The sequence below is a fragment of the Protomyctophum parallelum genome (genome assembly GCF_964188405.1).
Source record: "Protomyctophum parallelum genome assembly, chromosome: 5".
Lineage (NCBI taxonomy): Eukaryota > Metazoa > Chordata > Actinopteri > Myctophiformes > Myctophidae > Protomyctophum > Protomyctophum parallelum.
This window is the reverse complement of record NC_139702.1, coordinates 39,165,008-39,184,901: the sequence shown is the minus strand read 5'-3', so window position 1 is coordinate 39,184,901 and position 19,894 is coordinate 39,165,008. Positions and strand designations below refer to the sequence as shown.

The window sequence follows — 19,894 nt, the reverse complement described above, 5'->3', positions numbered from 1 at the left end:
ACGGGTGTTGCGGAGGATGAGAGGAATGCCTCTCATCCTCCGCAACACGCATTCTCATACACCGCTATACACCGCGAGGATATGGGCTATAGCCCATATCGTACGGCATACTATAGCACGCCGTTTTTCATCATTTTGAGGATTTGAAAAAAATGAAGGAATGAAAAAAACGATGGGTTATAGCCCATCGTTTTTTGAATTTTTGAAAAAAAAAAAAGAAAACTCGTTTTTCATCATTTTGGACCATGGGATATAGCCCATATCGTACGGCATACTATAGCACGCCGTTTTTCATCATTTTTGAGGATTTGGAAAAAATGAAAAAAACGATGGGTTATAGCCCATCGTTTTTTGAATTTTTGAAAAAAAGAAATATCCTCGTTTTTCATCATTTTGGACCATGGGCTATAGCCCATATCGTACGGCATACTATAGCACGCCGTTTTTCATCATTTTTGAGGATTTGAAAAATAAATGAAAAAATGGTTATAGCCCATCGTTTTTTAAATTTTAGATTTTTTTTTATCCTTGTATTTCATCATTTTGGACCATGGGCTATAGCCCATATCGTACGGCATACTATAGCACACCGTTTTTCATCATTTTTGAGGATTTGGAAAAAACGAAAAAAACGATGGGTTATAGCCCATCGTTTTTTGAATTTTTGAAGAAAGAAAAATCCTCGTTTTTCATCATTTTGGACCATGGGCTATAGCCCATATCGTACGGCATACTATAGCACGCCGTTTTTTATCATTTTTGAGGATTTGAAAAAATAATAATAATAAAGAAAACGATGGGTTATAGCCCATCGTTTTTTTTTTTTTATCCTCGTTTTTCATCATTTTGTATGTAGGACTAGTAGCATGCCAAAGTTTGTGCTATTGCGACAGACTAGAATGCATTGTGCGTTTAAGTTAAATAACTCAGAAAGTATAAAACATTTCAAAGTAAAAAGTTCCAGCATGTGTCTCCACAGTAAGCTGAATAATAAAAAGTGTGAATGGAGTTTCTAGGTGAAAGTGATTTTTGACGTGCCAATGTCTGCCATTGAGCCCCATTGTGAATTTGAAAGCACTATATTTCTAAAACTATGAAACATTTCAAAGATTCCTTTTCAGCCAAACATGTCCACCGTAAGATGAACCTAAGTAGGCTAGAATGGGGTTGCTAGGTGTAAGTATGTAGGACTAGTAGCATTCCAAAGTTTGTGCTATTGCCATAGAGAATGCATTGGGCGTTTAAGTTAAATAACTCATAAACTACAAAACATTTCAAAATAAAAAAGTTACAGCATGTGTCTCCACAGTAAGCTGAATAATAAAAAGTGTGAATGGAGTTTCTAGGTGAAAGTGATTTTTTGACGCCAAAATCTGCCATTGAGCCCCATGTTAAAAGTCTCAAATTTGAAAGCGCTATATTTCTAAAAATATGACACCTTTCAAAGATTCCTTTTCATGTCCACCGTAAGATGAACCTAAGTAATATAATTTGTTTTGGGTCACAGGCTCAATAATTTGGGATCCACTGATCTGTATGGCAAACTGTAAGCTGCTGCAAAATGATCTGTCTCGTTGCCCACGTATTCACTTAATATAAAGTTGACAAGAGGTCCACACCAGGCTTGTTCCCACCTACTCTAGCTATGTAGCCAATGTTCTCTGCAGAGGCCTATGTGGTGTTAAGTAAGAGAAACATCATTATACCACTAAGTGCCTTTTTATTTTGTCTGTGTCTCTCACCCAAGTCCTAGCTGTGCTGTAAAACAAATTACAGCGTCGATACCTTGACAGCCAGGGATAGGTTCATTATATATCAGCCAATAAAATATCTGTATACATCATCCTCTCCTATTGTTCCTACTAACTTAAATTATCAATAGGTGAACATGTGTTTTGTGGATTTGTACTTCGTGGACATTTTATGTTCATTCATGGTTATTACATTCCTGAGGTTGTGAATTTCTAAGACTAAGAAGACTAAGACTAAGAAAAATGACAATAGACATGTCTTTATTGATTACTGTGATCTTTTTATATACAAAATTTCCATTTACAGGAAAACTTGGTGGTGTTGGTTAATTTTGGTCATCAAAGTGAGAAAAAAACAGTATTCTTGTACACAGACCTCCAATGTAGCAACAGTAGTTGTAGTAGTATCAAAGCAAGTCTTTTGACACTACAGTCACATATTTACAGCTGTAACACCTCAACCCAATAATGATTCTAGAGTAGCACACACACCTGCAGAGGCATACAGATGACCTCTGCAGTGTAAATGCCTCTTTGCTGACATGATATGACTCAAGTTGAATATCACTTCTAGACATTCGGATGCAGTGGTTAACATGGAAGAGAACTCCAACTCAGAATGACACAGATGATTCCTTGACTTTGTCGTCCTGGTTACAAGCCTTTCCAAAAAATCACACGGAATAACTCTTCCTACTTCCGTGCCGCTTCCCTACTTTCTTCACAGGTGTTACCGATAATACTAATAAAGGCTCTGTTCCCTTTAGTGTGCAGTGGTTTTCAAACCTTTTAATTTCAAGGACCCCCATAACTCTGAGAGTGTACAAATGGGGGTCCATTTGGTCCTATTTGTACACTCTCAGAGTTACACACCCATACAGGGCCATTTAGAACCCACTCAAGGACACTTCGAGACCCACTGTTGTAGCAGTGCGTTTCCAGTGGGAAACAGCAGCCTGACTCTGTTTGACCAGAATGGAACAGAGCCTTCATTTAGTATCATCGGTAACACCTGGAAGTAGGGAAGTGGCCCAAGTTCTTTCCAAAATGGCGTGTGTGCGCACATATATAGCCCATTATGAACAGTCTGTATGGGGCTTTCCAGGCCTAGAGGAGCGGTGGGCTCAGTTCTGGTCATGGCTCACTTCTTAGCCTTGGCCTTGGCTCTGCCCTTCCCCGAAACCTCCGCCCTCTTCTTGGGCTCTGCCTTCTTCCTGGGCTCCCTGGTGGCTTTGGCCTTTTTCTGCTGTGGGACGACACAGACAAGCAAGGCAGATTAAATAGTGTAGAAATGCAACAACCAAAATAAATGCATAAACACGCCTTCATCATAATCACAGGCAGCAGGGTGCAGTGAGCAGTCTGACAGCTCATCTACACAGGCAAGGAGCGAGCATTCCGACGGTGTCATCGTGTGGAAAAACTGTCCTGATATGGAGCGTTGGGCCATTGCGTTGTGACGTAGCTTGAACCAATCAAATAACCAATAAATAGTAGTGTGTAGATCTCAACTAATAAATGTGTTTTGGGCCGTGAAACCTTGCTCGAATAAGACTCTGCGAGCGAATATAGGATGTCGCTGCATGGGCACGTTGTCGCTCGTGGTACGTCAGCACAGTCTCATTGGAAAAACATGTCTTCTAACGAGATTTCATTGTTCGCTCGCATCGCTGGCAGTGCGGATGCGGTGTGAGTGAGGCGTCATACTTTGATCATGGCGTCAAGGTCGAGATCCTCTCCCTCCTCCCCCTCTGCATCCTGGGCTTCCTGCTCGGTCTCGCCGTCTCCTCCCAGCTCAGACTCGGTGCCTCCTGCACCGCGTCGGCCCTTCTTCACCGTCCCCAGGGAGTAGGGCGTCATGTGGACCTCGCGGTTGTACGCCCGAGTGAAGGCTGCTTTCACCTGTAGGGAATAATGATACATTTGATTTCACCTGAGCAGAATAGTGACCAAGAATTCTAATGTTGGCCTGTCGACATTCCACCATTCCCTGTTCGTTCGGGATCGGCTATTTTCAAACATCTTTAATGCCTTTGAAAACTTGAAACGAGACATTCTGCCCAATGAGTACTCTTACTTTTGGTACTTTAATAAGTACATTTTTGATGCCAATACGTTTGTAATACATTTTGAATTCTGGACTTTTACTTTTACTACAGTAGTAGTTCTACATTGAAGTATTGGCACTTTTTCTTAAGTAAAACAATGTGAGTACTTTATCCACCATTCCCTGTTCCTTGGGGTCAGTCTTACCTTGGGGTCTAGTTTAGAGTAGGGGTCAGTCTTACCTTGGGGTCTAGTTTAGAGTAGGGGTCAGTCTTACCTTGGGGTCTAGTTTAGAGTAGGGGTCAGTCTTACCTTGGGGTCTAGTTTAGAGTAGGGGTCAGTCTTACCTTGGGGTCTAGTTTAGAGTAGGGGTCAGTCTTACCTTGGGGTCTAGTTTAGAGTAGGGGTCAGTCTTACCTTGGGGTCTAGTTGAGAATAGGGGTCAGTCTTTCCACCCCAGACGCTGATGTCCATGATGTTGTCCACGTCTTCCTTGATGAGCTGGTAGTCATCCAGCAGCTGCACGGCCTGGCCCGCCCCCTCCGCCCCCAGCCTCTGGAGAGGACTCAACAGCGCCCCTCGCAGGTACGGCAGGTAGTCCTGGTTCACCGCCTGTCTGCTGCTCAGTGTCCTTGTATTGGGAGAGGAGGCAGCGGCCATAAGAGATGAGGAGGAGGAGGAATGGAGGCAGAGAAGGGAGAGAAAAGTGATGAAAACGACAAGCAGGCAGGAGAAAAATCATACGTTTTAATAATATGCAGAAGGGGCGAGCTCATCTTGTGACGCGTAGGTCATAGGTCGCAAGATGAGCTCACCGTCTCTCATAATATAAATACGTTTTAGAATGGAAAACACTATTATTAACAAGAGTTAGGGGAAATAAGGAAGTCTGATCGGGTCTGATAGTAACAAGGGCAGACAGGTCTGATATGGGATTGGGGGATGGAATGAGACATCTTTCAAGTATAAAAACTTAAAAACTAAAAACCTTGCACCCAGTGTCAATTATCTAATGTAATCCTGGGCACTACACTTCCTCTGCCGAACCTGGGGGGGCAGCGGACTGACCTCATGCTTCCTTCTATGCATGAGGAGTCCAAGCTGCTTCTTGTCACCTGACAGGGGAGAACTTCCCCGGCCGGACGTACAGTAGCACGTGGAAGGAACACGTTATTCAGACCAGTTCCTTTCCCCTCCATCGGGCGCCCCGGCTAGCCAGGGGGAGGTAGTTTAGAGACCAGGTTTTTTGTGAGGTTATCTACCCTAGGGGACACGGGGAGAACATGCAAACTCCACACAGAAGGGCCCTTTTGCCAACCCCGCCTTGGGTATGGGCACTGATGCCGCGGAGGAGGGAACACGCCCCCAGCGGGAATCGAACCCAGGACTACAGACTGTGCCACCGTGCCCCCCTGCACACACAAGTCGCACAAGTCTGATGTGATTTGTTATTGGTCAATAATTTTTTTAACGCATCTGAAAAAAAGCAGGAATCGAACTGGGTTCGATTTAAAAAGAAAAGGAACACCATCGCAGCCATTAATCAGACAGCAATGGAGTAGGTGTGCATGAGGTAATTGAAAAGCTTGTTTGTCCTCGTGTGCAGAAAATCACACATTGCAAGGGACTAAAATGTGTATTGATAAAACTGAAAAAGGATGATAAACATACAGTATAGCGGTACTATGTGCTGCAACTCACTTTAAGCACATGTGTGAAGCCAGCTCCTGGATAATACGGGAATGTTTGTTGGTGGAAGAGAATTTGCCCAGCCAGCTTGGGAAAGTAGGGAACTGGTTCATATAGCCTCGCATCAGCTCCCCTGGCAACACACTTGCATAGACGGCCTAGAAAACACACAATCAACACACACAAAATAGTTCACCTCTCTATCATGGCACAAGAGGATTCAGGTTTTCACCTGATAATTCTATCTGACAAAGTACGTTTTAGAATGGAAAACAGTCTCTCCAGCCACAAGCACTTGAAGGCATTCATAGGGATGTTAATAGTTAATTGCCGTTAATAAATTATTCAATTAAACTTAACAGTTAACAATTAATAGAAAATTGGGTATTGCATAGCCGGGTGGGGCATGGGTCTCCAACTTCCATCGTTTATCGAAACATAATATGCCTTTTGTATTCTTTCTGTATATCAGCAAAATGTAGATTTTTTAGTTGGATATTAATCGATCAATAAGATTATAAAAACGTATAAATTATCAATAAATTAATGGATAATTCCCATCCCTAGTTGTTAATTTTCATGTTAAAGTTGTGTGCGTGTGTACCTGGGTGGGCAGCAGTGACCAGGTCTGTCTAGAGCGGATCTGTCTGTCCACCAGGTCTCCATCACAGATGGAATCAGCCGTCTTACTGAGCAGCATCAGGTGAGACTTCAAATTACCACTGACAGACAGACAGACAGACAGGACAACATATTTACACAACATTTAAAAGTATGTTTGAAAGAACTGTCCCACTGAGCATTTGTCAGGGTATTGGACGTCTAATGTCATTTCAACAGATATATATAGACATTAGACATTTAAAAAAAACTGCTAATTAAGGTCTAAAGCTTAGACGGCAATTTTTAGACCAGTTATAGCCCATTTTTAGACGGACGTCTAATAGCCGACTATTGCTCAGTGGGGTGAAAATAATGACACAGATGTTTTACACTACAGGTTTGAGTACATCTTCCCTCTCTTACCCGGCGGCTGCTGGCCGTACGTGCACGTAGTTCTCCTGGACAAAAAGCGGCGCGAGTGAGTAGTCGTGGAAAAAGAGGTCGCTCTTGTCTATGAAGCTCATGCTTCTTGTCTCATCCCCTGAGGCAAAGACCTTCCTGCAGACATCAAAGGGTCCCATCTTCAGGTCCTTGCGGGCATTGTTGGCGTCAGCCTTGCACTGGTCAATTGTCATCACCTTGTCCGTAGAAGACCACATGCTGAGGTTGTGGAGCACCTGGTGAGAGCGGAGAAAGGTGACATGATGATGCACATGAGAGAGTTGAGCAAGGAGGGAGAAATGGTGATGCTGGCGATATAATTTGCACCTGTAATTTCAGTTTTGTGGATTTGTCAGATTTTCTAGCGACTGAGGGCACACTCTCACCTCAACACACAGCACAGATCGGTGTCCTCATCACAATAGAATGATAGGATTCGGGTTAAAGATGAGCAAAGTTGCCTTTTAGGTTTTGTCACTCTCTGTGGCAAATTCAACGACTGGGCTCTTTACCTGTCGGATGTCCTGATTAGAAGCTAGGATTATTTCGTTGAGTGCTGGCGGTGGAATCTTGATGCCCTCCTTGAATGCTATTGACATCATGGCTCCCTGAGGAGGAAAAGGAAAAGCAGGTGGATGAGCAACAAGGAAAAGGAAAGTGGCTTGGGTTCAATGGGTTGTGTGTGTAGAGAGAGAGAAGAGAATTTTGTAAAAACAATGATCTAACATCAGACAAGTAGCTGTCAGCAGGTACCTTGATCTGCTCCACTCGAGGTCTCTGGACGCGCAGGTCGAAGCAGTAGTTGGCCAAGGACCGAATCTTTTGGTGGTTGCGGTCGTTGCACATGAAAATGATTGGGATCTTGCTCTGTTTGACGAGGCTAATCATCTCCTGAAAAGGTCACACGTCAACATAGTGTGTGAGATACAGGTGAGTGGACAGAACAACAACCGATATCCTCCCAAGTGACAACATGAGGGAGAACATGGACTGATCTCCCTTGGACCACACAAAAGGGCCTCTGGAAACTCAAACCACGCTTGAATTTGTGATGAACGTATGTTCTGTAATAATCAACAGCGCTCAGATGGGTGAACCAATATTATCCAGCGCTTGCTCCATGCGCTACCCGCCCCTCTCTATACCAGAAAGCATGCTGGCTGGGCCAGGCCTGTACCTGTATTCCTCCCCGGTCCTCATTGCCAGCCATACCGTCCACCTCATCCATGATAAGGACATGCTTGCTGCTGACCGTCCGGGATGTGCCTGCGCAAACGCATGAAAATAGGAGTCATTTCAGAAAGCCGGATGTGATTGGTGTACAGGTGTGATTATTATGCAAATCAGTATTATGCAAATCAGTACCCGTATAGAAGTCTTTGATGCTAGTGTTGTTCAGTGACTCCGCTACCACATCTTTAAGGCTGTTCTTACTGCGAGTACAGCTGGCGTTCATCTCCACATAGCTATAGCCCACCTCCTACACACACACACACACACACACACACACACACACACGGAATGTGGACGGACATTGAAGCTGATTTCAAGAAAAGTCATTGCTTTTTTGTGCCTGAAAAGTCAAGGCAAAATGAGTGTGTGTGAGAAAGAGACTGACCTCACAGACAAGTGCTGCTGTGGTGGTCTTCCCCACGCCTGGGGGTCCAGACAGCAGAGCAGCTTTAAATGTTGATCCATCATCTTTACCGCCTCCAAACTTACCAAACTTTGCTGCTGCAGAGAGAGAAGTATATACAGTCTGTTAAGTGTTACCGCAATCCTTTTTAGGCCACAAAACAAAATGTCGCTGGCTCACTCAATGTGCGTGAAACCTTATGTGAAATCAGTATTTAAAAAAAAGCATCAGACAGGCACACCTACCCGCTGGTTTAGCAGCGCCGCCCCCTGCCTGGTGTTTGTGCCAGTTTTTCAGCCAGCGCAGCAGCTTATTGGCACAACTCAGGTCCCCCTGCTGGCCAATGATAGCCTTCAGAGACCGGGGCCGGTACTTGTCCACCCACAGCAGGCTAGCAGCGGCATCACCGGCCACAGCAGAGGAAGAAGAGGGGGAAAGGCCGAGTCCCCTGCGGACCTCGGACCCAGAGGAGCCTCTCCCGGGTGGGGTGGCACTGCCTCCTGCTGCGGGCCTGGAGCTCCGGCCCGTCTTGGAGGGGCTGGGAGTCTGAGGGGACCTGGAGTTGCCCTTGGAGGGTGAGATTTTCTGAGCAGGTGGGGTGCTCTTCGATGGCTGGCTGGAAGGAGTTCTGCTCTTAGAGGCCTTGCACTGTGCGGTATGAGAGTACACAGGAGACAATCACAAAATACATCAAAGTGTTACTTTAACTTCTATGTATCCGACTCAACTTACGGGACTTGAATAGAAATGACACCCAAAAATGAATCAATACAAATGAGTTTGAAGCATGGCAGTCACGTGGATGGAGGCAGATGTGCGCGCACTGACCTCAGCCTCAGCAGCAATCTCATACTTGGACTTCTTCCCTGGTTTGGTTCTGATCAGCTCTAACAGGCCGTCCTCATCGAGGATCTTAGTTCCCAGACTCTCTGCCTGGATACAGAAGGAGAGAACAACAAAGTGAGAAAACAATCTAGGGGAAATAATTCATCAATGCAAAGTGTATTTACTTTTAACTGAAGTTGAACATTGATGAAAGAGTGGAAACATGAATATCAAAGCAGTAGTAGAATAGTAGTAGAATCACACAGTCAATAGAATAACATGGTAGCAACTAAAGAAAGAATAAACACAAAAGCAAGATGTGCTAATTTGACCTTTAGCGATACACTATTAAAATGAGCCTGAACGGTGTGGTTTATGTGCTTCTCAGCTTGCTACCTTCACTGTCTTGGACACTCCACTATCTCTGCCCAGCACCACGTAAGAGGTCTTCTTGCTGATGTTGCCCATCACCTTGCCCCCATAGCGCTCGATGAGAGACTTGGCATCGTCCCTCTCCATGGACTCCAAGACTCCAGTCAGCACAAAAACACACCCCTCCAGACAGTTCTCTGCACCCTGGAATACACAATCACACCAATTATTAGAATTTGAGATTATCTATGAATCAAACGTAATGTTGTTTTGACTAGGGGTGGGCAAAACATTTTGATTCACTCACAAATTGTGATTCTTAATGCCACCATTTTAAAATTGAATCGTGAAGTTCGAATCGTGTGGGTTTTTTTTAGGTTCGTTTTTCCATTTTATTTTATTTTTATGTAATTTTCACGAGTGTTTGAAGCTGCATTGAAGTGTATGATTCAACTTTTCATGGTTTATAATTGTTTTAAAATGTTCCACTATAAAAATAAATAATCAAAGTAACTTGGGGGCAAAATCGCAATATCGAATCGAATCGCAAAATAATTAAGTATCGCAATATAAGTCAAATCTGCACCCTAGGTATGGAGATCGTATGGAATCGGGAGGTAAGTGAATCATCCCACCACTAGTTTGAAGCGGCTGTAGGTATTACCGTAGGTATTTCCTTGGAGCCCAGAGCACGTGGTCCATCTCTGTTTAGGTAGTTTCTGAAGGCTGTAGCGTTGCCTTTCTTTTTCTCGCCGTCATCAGGACTAGTGCTTGTGGACTAGGCAGTTGAGAACATTATGTCAACCACAAAAAGGACCCTTGCCTTATGTCTTTTAAAATATAATTTCAACTGAAAAGCATTTTTCCTCCCCTTGCAACTGGCATCAATGGTTTGGCTTACCTGTGTTTTTTTGGGGGACACTTTGATTGCAGTCTCTCCTTCATCAATGCTTCCTGTTTTCGGTGTGCGTTTCTTTTCTATGGTTAAATCAGTACAGGGCTCCTTTTTGGGAGAGATTTTCATTTTCTTGGGTGAAATTGTTATTTTTTCCTCTTTCACCTCATCTTTTTTCTTCATTAGGGCCAGTTTGGAGCTGGCCTTCACAGGAGCTGTGGTCTTTTTAGGGGATGGGCTGATAGCCTCGCTTATGGAGCAGTCAGTTTCATTGGCCTTTGACTGTCTGCTTGTGCTGCTGTTGGCCGAGAATGGACTCTCCTTCTTGGGCGATATAGTTGGCCCTGGCTTCTCAGCAGAGTCCTTACGAGCCTGGACGAACAGACACACACAAGGCATAATGTCACGACCAGTGGCTTTTATGGAAAGTGAGTATTGTTTAATGATCATGTGAAATGTCGGGTTATATTCAATGCCTTCTTGGCCTGTGGTGCCTCATCCAGCATGGCCAGAGTCCTGGCAAACTCCTCATCATTGTGGACCTGCTTCTCCAGCTGTGAGAGAGATAACACAAATTAATTAAATACAAGAATAGATCACACTGCCGTAGTCAATTCATTGAATATTGAATGATTTCAAAAACGTATTACGTTTCATCATTCACTCATTCATCTACAAGTAAAAAAAGAATCCATAACAGGAATGTAAAGAGATATCACTTTGCTGAATACATTAGCATATAAGTTCACTTTTAGCTATCGCAGATGTCAGCCTACCTCCATGTCCTCCTCCATCTGCAGCTGTTTGGCAATTAAGTCATCACTCATGCAATCATCTGGGTCCTGAGTTGGCTGAGGGTACAAATCATATTCAAATGTATACATCTAACTAAGTAGCACATTCAAGTGTAATACTCCCAGTCCATGTTGTTGTTGTATTTCTTGTTTTGGTGTAATGGGTGAGAGAAGAGAAAACAGAAACACAATACATTAAAAAAAGAAATAGGTAGAGAAAGAAAGGGCTCAGATACTCACAGCCTTCCTCTTGGTGCTGGCTACCAGCTTCTTATCCGAGCGCTGCACATGGCTCATGCCAAAAAAGTCCATCACTGAGGTTGGGGTTCGTTTGGTCTGGGGAATAGTAGTTGACTTGGGGGTTACAGCTATACGTGGGGATTTTGATGATGAATTCCCTTGAGTGGAGGAGGCTTTAGAAGGAGTCTTTGTCCCGTCTTTGATCACTGGACAAGCCTTTTCTTCCTCCATCTTTACTGGTTTAGAAAGGCCATTCTCCTTGGGTTTCGCAGTCTTCTTTAGGGACGGGAAGTTATCACTGTCCGAGTCTAAAACCAAAAATGCACAAAATAGATCTAGTATTGCAGGTTGGGTTACAATATCCAATATAATAACAATACTGGAAATTGCTGTGTGTACTTTTTTCTGTGCACTGCATGTAAATAACCTTACTCTTCCACACCTGTTTCAGAGACATACTGTACAGGATCATTTTTAGGAGGGGATTCTTCCTTGGTCTTCTTACTGGATTTTGAGGGTTTCTGTGGCTGTCTCTGTGGTGCCTCCTCCTCAGAGTCTGTATCAAATGTAAAGAGACGATTGTGAGGAGATCCTAAGAAAATGTAGACCTAGGAGAGGTGGTAATCCGCTTGACGGGACAACTGTCAATACAATTTGCAACATTAGATTTTTTTATAATGGATTGAATCTAGAGTTGCAATACCCTCCATTGACAGCCCATTGATCCAAATAGAAAATTACACCAACATTGCAGCTGTAGGGCAAGCTTGAATTATCCTCTTTCAATGTTTGTTTTATAAAAGGTGAATATTGTATTAAGTTATTTTTCAAAGTGTTGGAGTTTGGAAGCACTCATAAACGCATCGTGCTGCTGCCTCCTGCATTATGTGCAAATTCGAAACAGGTGGTATGTTCAGTGACTTCTAACGAGCGCTTCCAAACTCCAACACTTTGAAAAATAATCACCTGCACAGAATGTCTTGATAATTCAAGCTTGCCCTATACAGCTGCAATCGTGCAATGTTGTTGAGTTTAACATTGTTTAATACAAGCAGATCGACATTTTCTATGGAGGGTATTGCAACTCTAGATCCAACCCATTAGGCCTATAAAGAAATCTAGTGTTGCACATTTATATGAAATACAGTAGTAATGATGAGGACAATTGTTTTGATAATGATCTTGGCTACTGTAGTTGATGTGATCATGGCGAAGTCATCTCTATTGTTACCTGATTCTATGACAGCTCGCTTCTTACGTTTCTTCTCATTGTCCTTATGTTTCACCTCTGCTTTGGGACTTTTGATCTGAAGGAAAGATCAAGACATAGCCCACATAAATGAATGCCCCACAAACACCTTGACACAGGCAAAAGATGTGCTTCATATGAACATATGATCATGGTAATTATACAGACCAATATATGGCAGTAGGAAAAATCATACTACCGTATTCAAATACCTTTTTAGTCACTTTCTTTTTCTTTTTTGCATCCTCCTCTGAGGAAACAGATTTATGTTTCTTCTTACTATCTTCATCTCTACCATTTCCATTCTGGGCTGTTTTCTGCACTGTTGGTTTACTTGAAGTTGGTGCAAAGAATCTCCTGATGTCCTGTGTTTTCAGAGAGGAAGAGATTGATGCCAACTTTTTGAATCATCATGACACTAGAGCCCACAAGAAGAATTTGGCATGTAGGGTTCTTCACAGGAATTACAGCAGCAGACATAAACCCAGCATCTGAACATTCCAATCTAATTTAATTTAAAAATGGCGCGTTTGGTACTCAAGAAAGAGAAAGGAGAACAGCAGCTATATGCATGTAACACAACAGCTAGTGTTGCTACTACTTGTAACTAAACCGGTATACCGGTAGTCATGTTTTTTGCTGTTCTTACCAAACAATACAATACATACACAACATTGATCCAGGTTCAACAGAAAATAAACCAAGATGCTGCGACCCAATCGTCTATGAATTGAATACACAAGACTTGACCTCAAGGGCTTTGTGTCATGTGTAATCCAAGTTTATAGCACCATCGTATAATCGTACGACTATGCTTATACTATTTTGCTAAATGTTAACTATTCAATCAATGTTACCTAGCAAATCATTATTTTTACACTGCATTGTCTACATTGTGTTTAATGTTAATTTCACGATTCAAAGTGCAACGTTCGTTAATATCGAAAGTAAATCAACATGTCATTTTTATAACAGTTAAAGAGTAAAAGAAACATAACTAACCATGGCTATAAAACCACAATGTGACAGTTGAGTGGTATCATATAATCATTATCATATAATAATGCAACTTTATGCCAGCTAACATTAGCTCGTTGGCTAGTGTGCATGCTCCCAAAACATGGTAAACAAATTAACAACACAGATTATTTCATGCAATGCAACAAATTTACGCAGACTGCTGCACGTCAATGCTCAGATCGGTTGACATACCATGATAATCAACACAATAACGTTATCTTTCTTCTGGCTTGTCAGATCAGTTGTCACTGTGAGAAATAATCATAATCCAACGAATCTGGCGCGCGCGGCGTCCGTTGCTGTCGCCTGGAAGTGACGTAACTCGATTTGATACGTCGCCGTACGGTGGTGCCACGCACTGAGAAATAGCAGATCTACAAGCTCACACCGTGCCACCTCCACGAAGAGTTGTGAGCTTGTATATAGGTTATTTCCAGCGCGCCACTCAAATCAGTGTTGAGGCGCAGACTGACTGTACGTCACGTCCACCACTGTATTTTTTGTAATTATATATATATATAGCCTATATATATAAAACCCCTACAGCATCTCTGATGAATTTAAAAATGGACCCGTTGTAAACAAGTGTAATGCTTTACCATGGTGTGGTCCACATTACGTTTTGTAAATTGTATTGTTTGTTTGAAATGCACCCATTCTGCAGTGTGAAATAGAAATTTCAATTTCCCAAACAGTATGTAGCCTACCGGTATTTACTTGATTCCATGTATCACAATAAATTATTAAAGAATAGGTTTGTTTATGTTTCTGGGCAATTACAAACAAATCCGAAATCCCCAAATGAAATCTCTAGAAATGTACCTAAATTCAAGATTAGCCATTTCCACAAGGACATTGAAAAATATCTATCCACATTGATTTTATGCATTTATTTAACTCCAGAGGTAAAGGTTAGGATACCTGGTAGAATAAGAAAAACGGCTGTTAAATTAACAGATATTAACAAAAGCAAGGGCTCGCAACAATCAGACTGTAGAAAATAGCTCACAACTCACTTTGTAATGTAATGCTTCAGGTAGGTTTATTCACAATCACCCGCATTTGTCTCTCAAGTATACTTGAGAAAGACCAATTTGGGTTGAAACGTATGTCCTGCCTGCTGTGATTGTGAATAAACTTACCTGGAGCATTACAAATTGAGTTGCAAGCCCTTGCTTTTGTTTAGGATACTTGGTAGCACATAGAAATTATCTGGATTCATATCCAAGAATTCCAGAATAAATGCTCAAATTGAGGTTTCAACACTAATGCAGCCACAGCATACTTTTGGAAAATGCATGAAAATAAAATGGCATCATTCATAACAAAAACCAATCCATCTAACTACTAAGAAAATGACAAACTAGTAAGTTTCAAAAAAGTGTAGTAGATGGAACTTTATTTGTCAAAACAGAACATTATTGGTCATCTTGTTCAATAACAGTGGTCTTCTCGCTGACATAGATGCCATCCAGGAACTTCCTGATGTCCTTCTTTTTTACTGTGGTGGCCTGTTGGAGCAATGCCGCTGGAGGGGGAAACAAGGATGAATACAGGGATTGAGTGAGTCGCATGCATAGTCAAGGTTGTCATTGGAGAGTTATTATACGAGGCATACAAGTTCTAACCTACAAAATACAGTATGTCAATCTACTGAATGAGTCTTGCCTTACAGTGATTCAGTTATTTTTACTAGACAAACTTATGTTATGATCAGAAGCATGCTGTGGTTAGTCAATAGTCACACATATTGACAATCAAAATGAAACATGCAAACATCCTGAACACCATTTGTTACCATGAAATGACTAAAACATGTCTAGCATATAAATGCACCTGGCAATGCATGAACTGGACACACAAGGAAAAGAAAAGGTGTTAAATGGTTAAGATGAAACAAAATGCACACCCCCTGTAGTCCACAGGGGAAGATTTGGCAATATTCTCTAACCTCTACAGTTGCAGCCGTTTAATTTTTCGTAGTCTCAACTGTTCCCTTCTCAGACACGTAAATACCGTCCAAGAACTTTCTGATATCCTTATTTTTGACTGTGGTGGCCTGCTGGATCAGGGCAGCTGGAACACAGAGAAGCTAGGGGTGATGAGCAGCATGCACAGGTCACAGGGTCAAGGACAACACACATTCTACACTAGGTAATAGGGCTTAACAATGAGTCTAATTTTATTTATTGCACAAAATAAAGCATCTAAAATTTCTAAATGGCCTCATAACAAGGTATTCTAATGTTTTAGGTAATATTTGGTCCAATTAATGAAGTACAATATTGCAAACTTAAATGTATACCAACAGGACCATTTTGCATGTTTAGCTCACTGTCTAGAACGTCACTGCAAAATTAATTGTTCAGTTTTAATGTGGCATGGATTGATTTTTAAAAGGCTTGCAGAAAATAGTCAATCAAGACGTATGACATTCAGATGTCTAGTACATCTTTAAGCAGATTATTTTAAAGATAGACTTGATTTGAGCAACATTAGGCAACCTTGGCAATAATTATACAAAAAGAAATAACACAATTATCGTTGGTAGTAATGAAAAATATTCATGACTTGTAGTCAATGGGCTAAACATGGAATAACATTGGTATGGTCCTTATATATTTTGGAACCCAGTAAACAGAATTGAAGCTCAACCAAATAAACCTTGGTCTGCAAATGTGCAATTGGACATTCTTTTACAAATTGCTCAGCCCTACTAAGGATAGACCAGGGTGATTATGGATTTGTAGAAAGATGGGAAGAGGGAGGAGGGCTGAAGAAAGATGGGGGAATTGGAGGGGTAAAATGTTGTTGCCCACAACATTTTCTATATCAGAAAAGGAATACGGAAAAGGCTGGGAAGAGTATTATCAGAATTCACAAGACTTGATTTCAAGATGGAGCTGGCAAAACTTAGCATTATGGTTGGTTAAGAAATATGTAAATTGTGGCGCATTACACTTGGGAAAGCACCAGTCAATAAGATCTATTCAAATCTGATTAGGTGAACTTTAGAAGCCATGTCTTCAAGTACACTGAACATGTCAAAGTGTGCTTCCATTATCACAGCCAGTGTAAATGCTCCGTCTTGTCAATGGGCACGAAAGGGGCGAGCCACAGTACGCCGTTTACAAAATGTAGATGGGCGGGGAGAATGATCAAATTTCTAATATAGGGATTCTGACAATGATTTACTTGGGATGTTCTACATGTCAAGGGGATGGTTTGGATAGTTTAAGGACAAAACAAATATCATGGCACTACAGGTAGGTAAACTATGGTGTCTACTTCCAGTAAATGACAGTTCCATGGACAAGGATATGACGGGTAACTGAATCACCCATCGGCAAACCTTATGCTCACAGAAGCAGCAAAAGGATCCCATCTTTGCAGTGGTCCCTAGCTTTGACATGTACACCTAAATGAAATACTGAGCTTTGATTTGACAAAGAAACCATTCATGGCGACCAGCTTACGGTGACTAGAATGACCTCGACACTAGATTGATATTATTTTGTACAGTGGAAAACTAGCAGTTACCCCAGAGGAGGGTGGATCATCACTGAGCTACATGGAAAAGTTGTTAAACCCACCTGAGTTTGACACCAGCTCAATGTCATTACCCTCCAGGACCAGCTCATCCTTCTGGGCTTGTGAGAGTGCACATGACACACCTGGGAAGGGGACAGATTGGGGTAGGGAAACAGAGAAGACAATAGCTTAGTTTGCAGCCACAGAATGATCCTGCACAAACAAAATCTTTGAACCAAACGAGGATTAATATCACAGCTCTTTTGAGGAAACCCGATCGTTACGGCACATTATACCACATGGGCAAACTAGTCACAAAAGCACCAATTATTTTTGTCACTAGGTGCAGTCTCACTTACCAGCCCTCATACGAACACGGCGGATGTACTTCTCTCCCAAGAAGTTCCTGATCTCCACCAAATTCCCACTCTCCTGAATGACTACGTTGATGGGGAAATGGGCATACACAGATCGCATCTTGTACCGGAAACCCTATCGAAGGAAGAAACATGGCAGTCAGCATTGACAGTGACTTATCTTCCAACAATGAAAACCATGACTGGAGCACTGTACAGCTGAATAGAACACTCTCTCCAAATAAGCCCCATCTTTAAATAAAGGCAATGTCATGACAAAATAAACAAATCAGTATCAAACAGGCAAGAATATATGTATACATACATGGATTAAAGCTAAATAAAATCTCAAGACTGAAAATGTTTATATTGTCAAGTCCTAAATAATGTGCCATTTGTGAAACAGTGTGAAAAGCCCCACACACTAAACAATTAAAAAAGAATTAGTAGTATTGATCCTGCTGTTCTACATACTGATAACCGGTGAAGAGATCACCGATTGAGGCTTTAACCATTGCTTTTATATGAAATATCCCAGACGATTAAGATTTAATGAGAGATCTTTTTTAACACAAGCTACTTCAAATGCTCTAATCTTAAAATAACCAAAAACAGCCTATCCACGACGCATTGAGAGGTTGTAGATTGGCTATTTTCACTGTTCAACATGCTTCCATAGAAGACTGTCTTCTATGGAATCCAAATGACTGAAATCAGTCGTGGTGACAGAACTTTAATCCATGTGTATAATGTACAAAATGCCAATACAAAGCAGTCTCACCATTGTGACTCCCTTAATCATGTTCTGGACATGACTGCAGATGGTGCGGACTGTGGCCAGCTCCTTTCTGTTGCCCCACCATTTGTCCACACGCAGCTGAAAACAGATCAGGACATCAACTTCTGCACTTCCATTCGAAACCACACAATCCCTTGAGCAGTGAGACCCAAGTGAGCAAAAGTATCTTAGTCTTTTTTAAGGGGGCAGGCAGGCTTTTGGTTGTTTATTTTCTTTACATCTTCGAAGCAGAATTCAATAAAGCATGGTCGTTTGTGGCCTGATGAGAAAACGGCATGGCCAGAAGGTACAGAACATACGCCATTTGTACCATCACATTATGACACTGGCTGTCCTCTTTAAATAGCTGGAGCCTTGGAGGTTAGGAATGTACCCAACTTTCTAGGCTTGAAACATCAGTTCTCAAAAGCAACAAGCTCTGACCAAAAACAGAGATTGACCAGCTAGCACACATGTACATATAACTGTTTGCATATTTACACAAGACACTGCACACTTGGGACAATGCACACTTTACACACAAAATGCAACAATACATATCACTGTGAAACATGTCAGTTCCATGATTAAGCCTTCAGTCAGTCTAAAATGTGTCACACATAGTATAAAGAAGACAGTCCAAAAGTTGTCCCAAAGTTCCAGACATTTTAGATAAACTACAAGGTGCTAAATGATTACCTTCTTGTGTTTTGCGCCCAGAAGTCTGAGCTCAAGGTTGATGTGGGTAAACTCCCGGCGCAGCATGCCACGGGGACCCTTGACGATTACCGTCCTCCCCTTCAACTTGATATCCACTGCACAGACACATCAAAACACAGCAATGAGATGTACGATCTCAAAACAATCAATTAAGATTCATTACTCAACAATCATCCCCTTACCATTGTCGGGGATGTCGACAGTCTGGTTGCTGAGAATGGTCTTCATTCTGCAATAAGAAACAGATATTTAGGTTTCACAGCATGGTTTAGTTGTACAGCAAGTAAGCAACTTTCATCGAAACAGCAGTACATAATACCCTGACAACACTAGATGAACACAACCCCTTCCCACTATTCATAGTTGACAGCAAGTGGGCCCTTGGATGATTAGAAAATATACTTTAAAGTTAAAATCTACATGAAGCAGCTTGTGGAAGAGCACGTTTATTTTATTTAATCTTTGGACGTAGTGTATGAGTGACACAAATGACTGAACAGTACCATTTAGCTGCTCATGATGCTAATGTAACGCTAGCTCAACCAATACATATCGGTAAGCTATGTTCAATGGAACAGCATGACAGGGTGCTATAAACATTATTTAGCAGTAGCGGGGAATAAGATTCTAACATTAATTATATTAAACCAATCCACGGGGCCATATTGCAGGAAAACAAGACGCGTAGGCCTGGGCTAGGACGAGTCTGGGAAGTGACCATCGGAATAACTAATGTTGTGGAATGCCAATAAACGTAGCGTATGTGTTAAATACGATGTCTGTAATGTGTATTAGCAATACCCGGACAAATATTCCAACCGGGATGTAAAATGTGAGTTTATTGGCCACAGATGGAGTTAGATTTAACAAAGATAGATTATCCGCCTTCGTTCTCACCTCGCCGGTAGTAGAGGAAAGGAGGAAGGAAGGACGTCACGACGCAATTGT

General features: G+C 41.9%; 2 protein-coding genes across 2 annotated transcripts; both read right to left on the bottom strand.

Moving 5' to 3' along the window:
• Positions 1–1,997: 1,997 nt before the first annotated feature.
• On the bottom strand, positions 1,998–13,868 carry rfc1 (replication factor C (activator 1) 1). Its single transcript, XM_083765448.1, has 23 exons — positions 13,754–13,868; positions 12,754–12,906; positions 12,524–12,599; positions 11,735–11,848; positions 11,293–11,600; positions 11,035–11,109; positions 10,735–10,812; positions 10,265–10,630; positions 10,028–10,141; positions 9,388–9,567; positions 8,995–9,099; positions 8,412–8,814; positions 8,149–8,264; positions 7,896–8,010; positions 7,708–7,796; positions 7,284–7,421; positions 7,043–7,138; positions 6,513–6,766; positions 6,091–6,208; positions 5,499–5,644; positions 4,215–4,428; positions 3,459–3,653; positions 1,998–2,997 (listed from the first exon to the last, which is right to left on the bottom strand). The coding sequence occupies exons 1-23, from the start codon at positions 13,754–13,756 to the stop codon at positions 2,893–2,895; spliced, it is 3,561 nt and encodes a 1,186-aa protein (XP_083621574.1). The 5' UTR covers positions 13,757–13,868; the 3' UTR covers positions 1,998–2,892.
• A 1,064-nt stretch (positions 13,869–14,932) lies between these two features.
• rpl9 (ribosomal protein L9) lies at positions 14,933–19,888 on the bottom strand. The gene is made up of 8 exons (XM_083765766.1): positions 19,844–19,888; positions 19,129–19,175; positions 18,926–19,041; positions 18,230–18,325; positions 17,452–17,584; positions 17,155–17,235; positions 15,513–15,637; positions 14,933–15,089 (listed from the first exon to the last, which is right to left on the bottom strand). Exons 2-7 carry the CDS (start codon positions 19,172–19,174, stop codon positions 15,531–15,533), a joined length of 579 nt encoding a protein of 192 aa, XP_083621892.1. The 5' UTR covers position 19,175; positions 19,844–19,888; the 3' UTR covers positions 14,933–15,089; positions 15,513–15,530.
• Between the last annotated feature and the right edge of the window lie 6 nt (positions 19,889–19,894).

Excerpts from the sequence above, each read along its gene's own strand:
- rpl9 (XM_083765766.1), bottom strand. The coding sequence starts at position 19,174 with ATGAAGACCATTCTCAGCAACCAGACTGTCGACATCCCCGACAATG. Across the intron at positions 17,236-17,451 it reads CCGTGTTCGTATGAGGGCTG|GTGTGTCATGTGCACTCTCA; the intron begins GTAAGTGAGACT and ends TCCCCTTCCCAG. Across the intron at positions 15,638-17,154 it reads TGAGCTGGTGTCAAACTCAG|CTGCCCTGATCCAGCAGGCC; the intron begins GTGGGTTTAACA and ends TCTGTGTTCCAG.
- rfc1 (XM_083765448.1), bottom strand. Across the intron at positions 11,849-12,523 it reads GCGAGCTGTCATAGAATCAG|ACTCTGAGGAGGAGGCACCA; the intron begins GTAACAATAGAG and ends CATTTGATACAG. Across the intron at positions 9,568-10,027 it reads GCTCCAAGGAAATACCTACG|GGTGCAGAGAACTGTCTGGA; the intron begins GTAATACCTACA and ends TGTGTATTCCAG.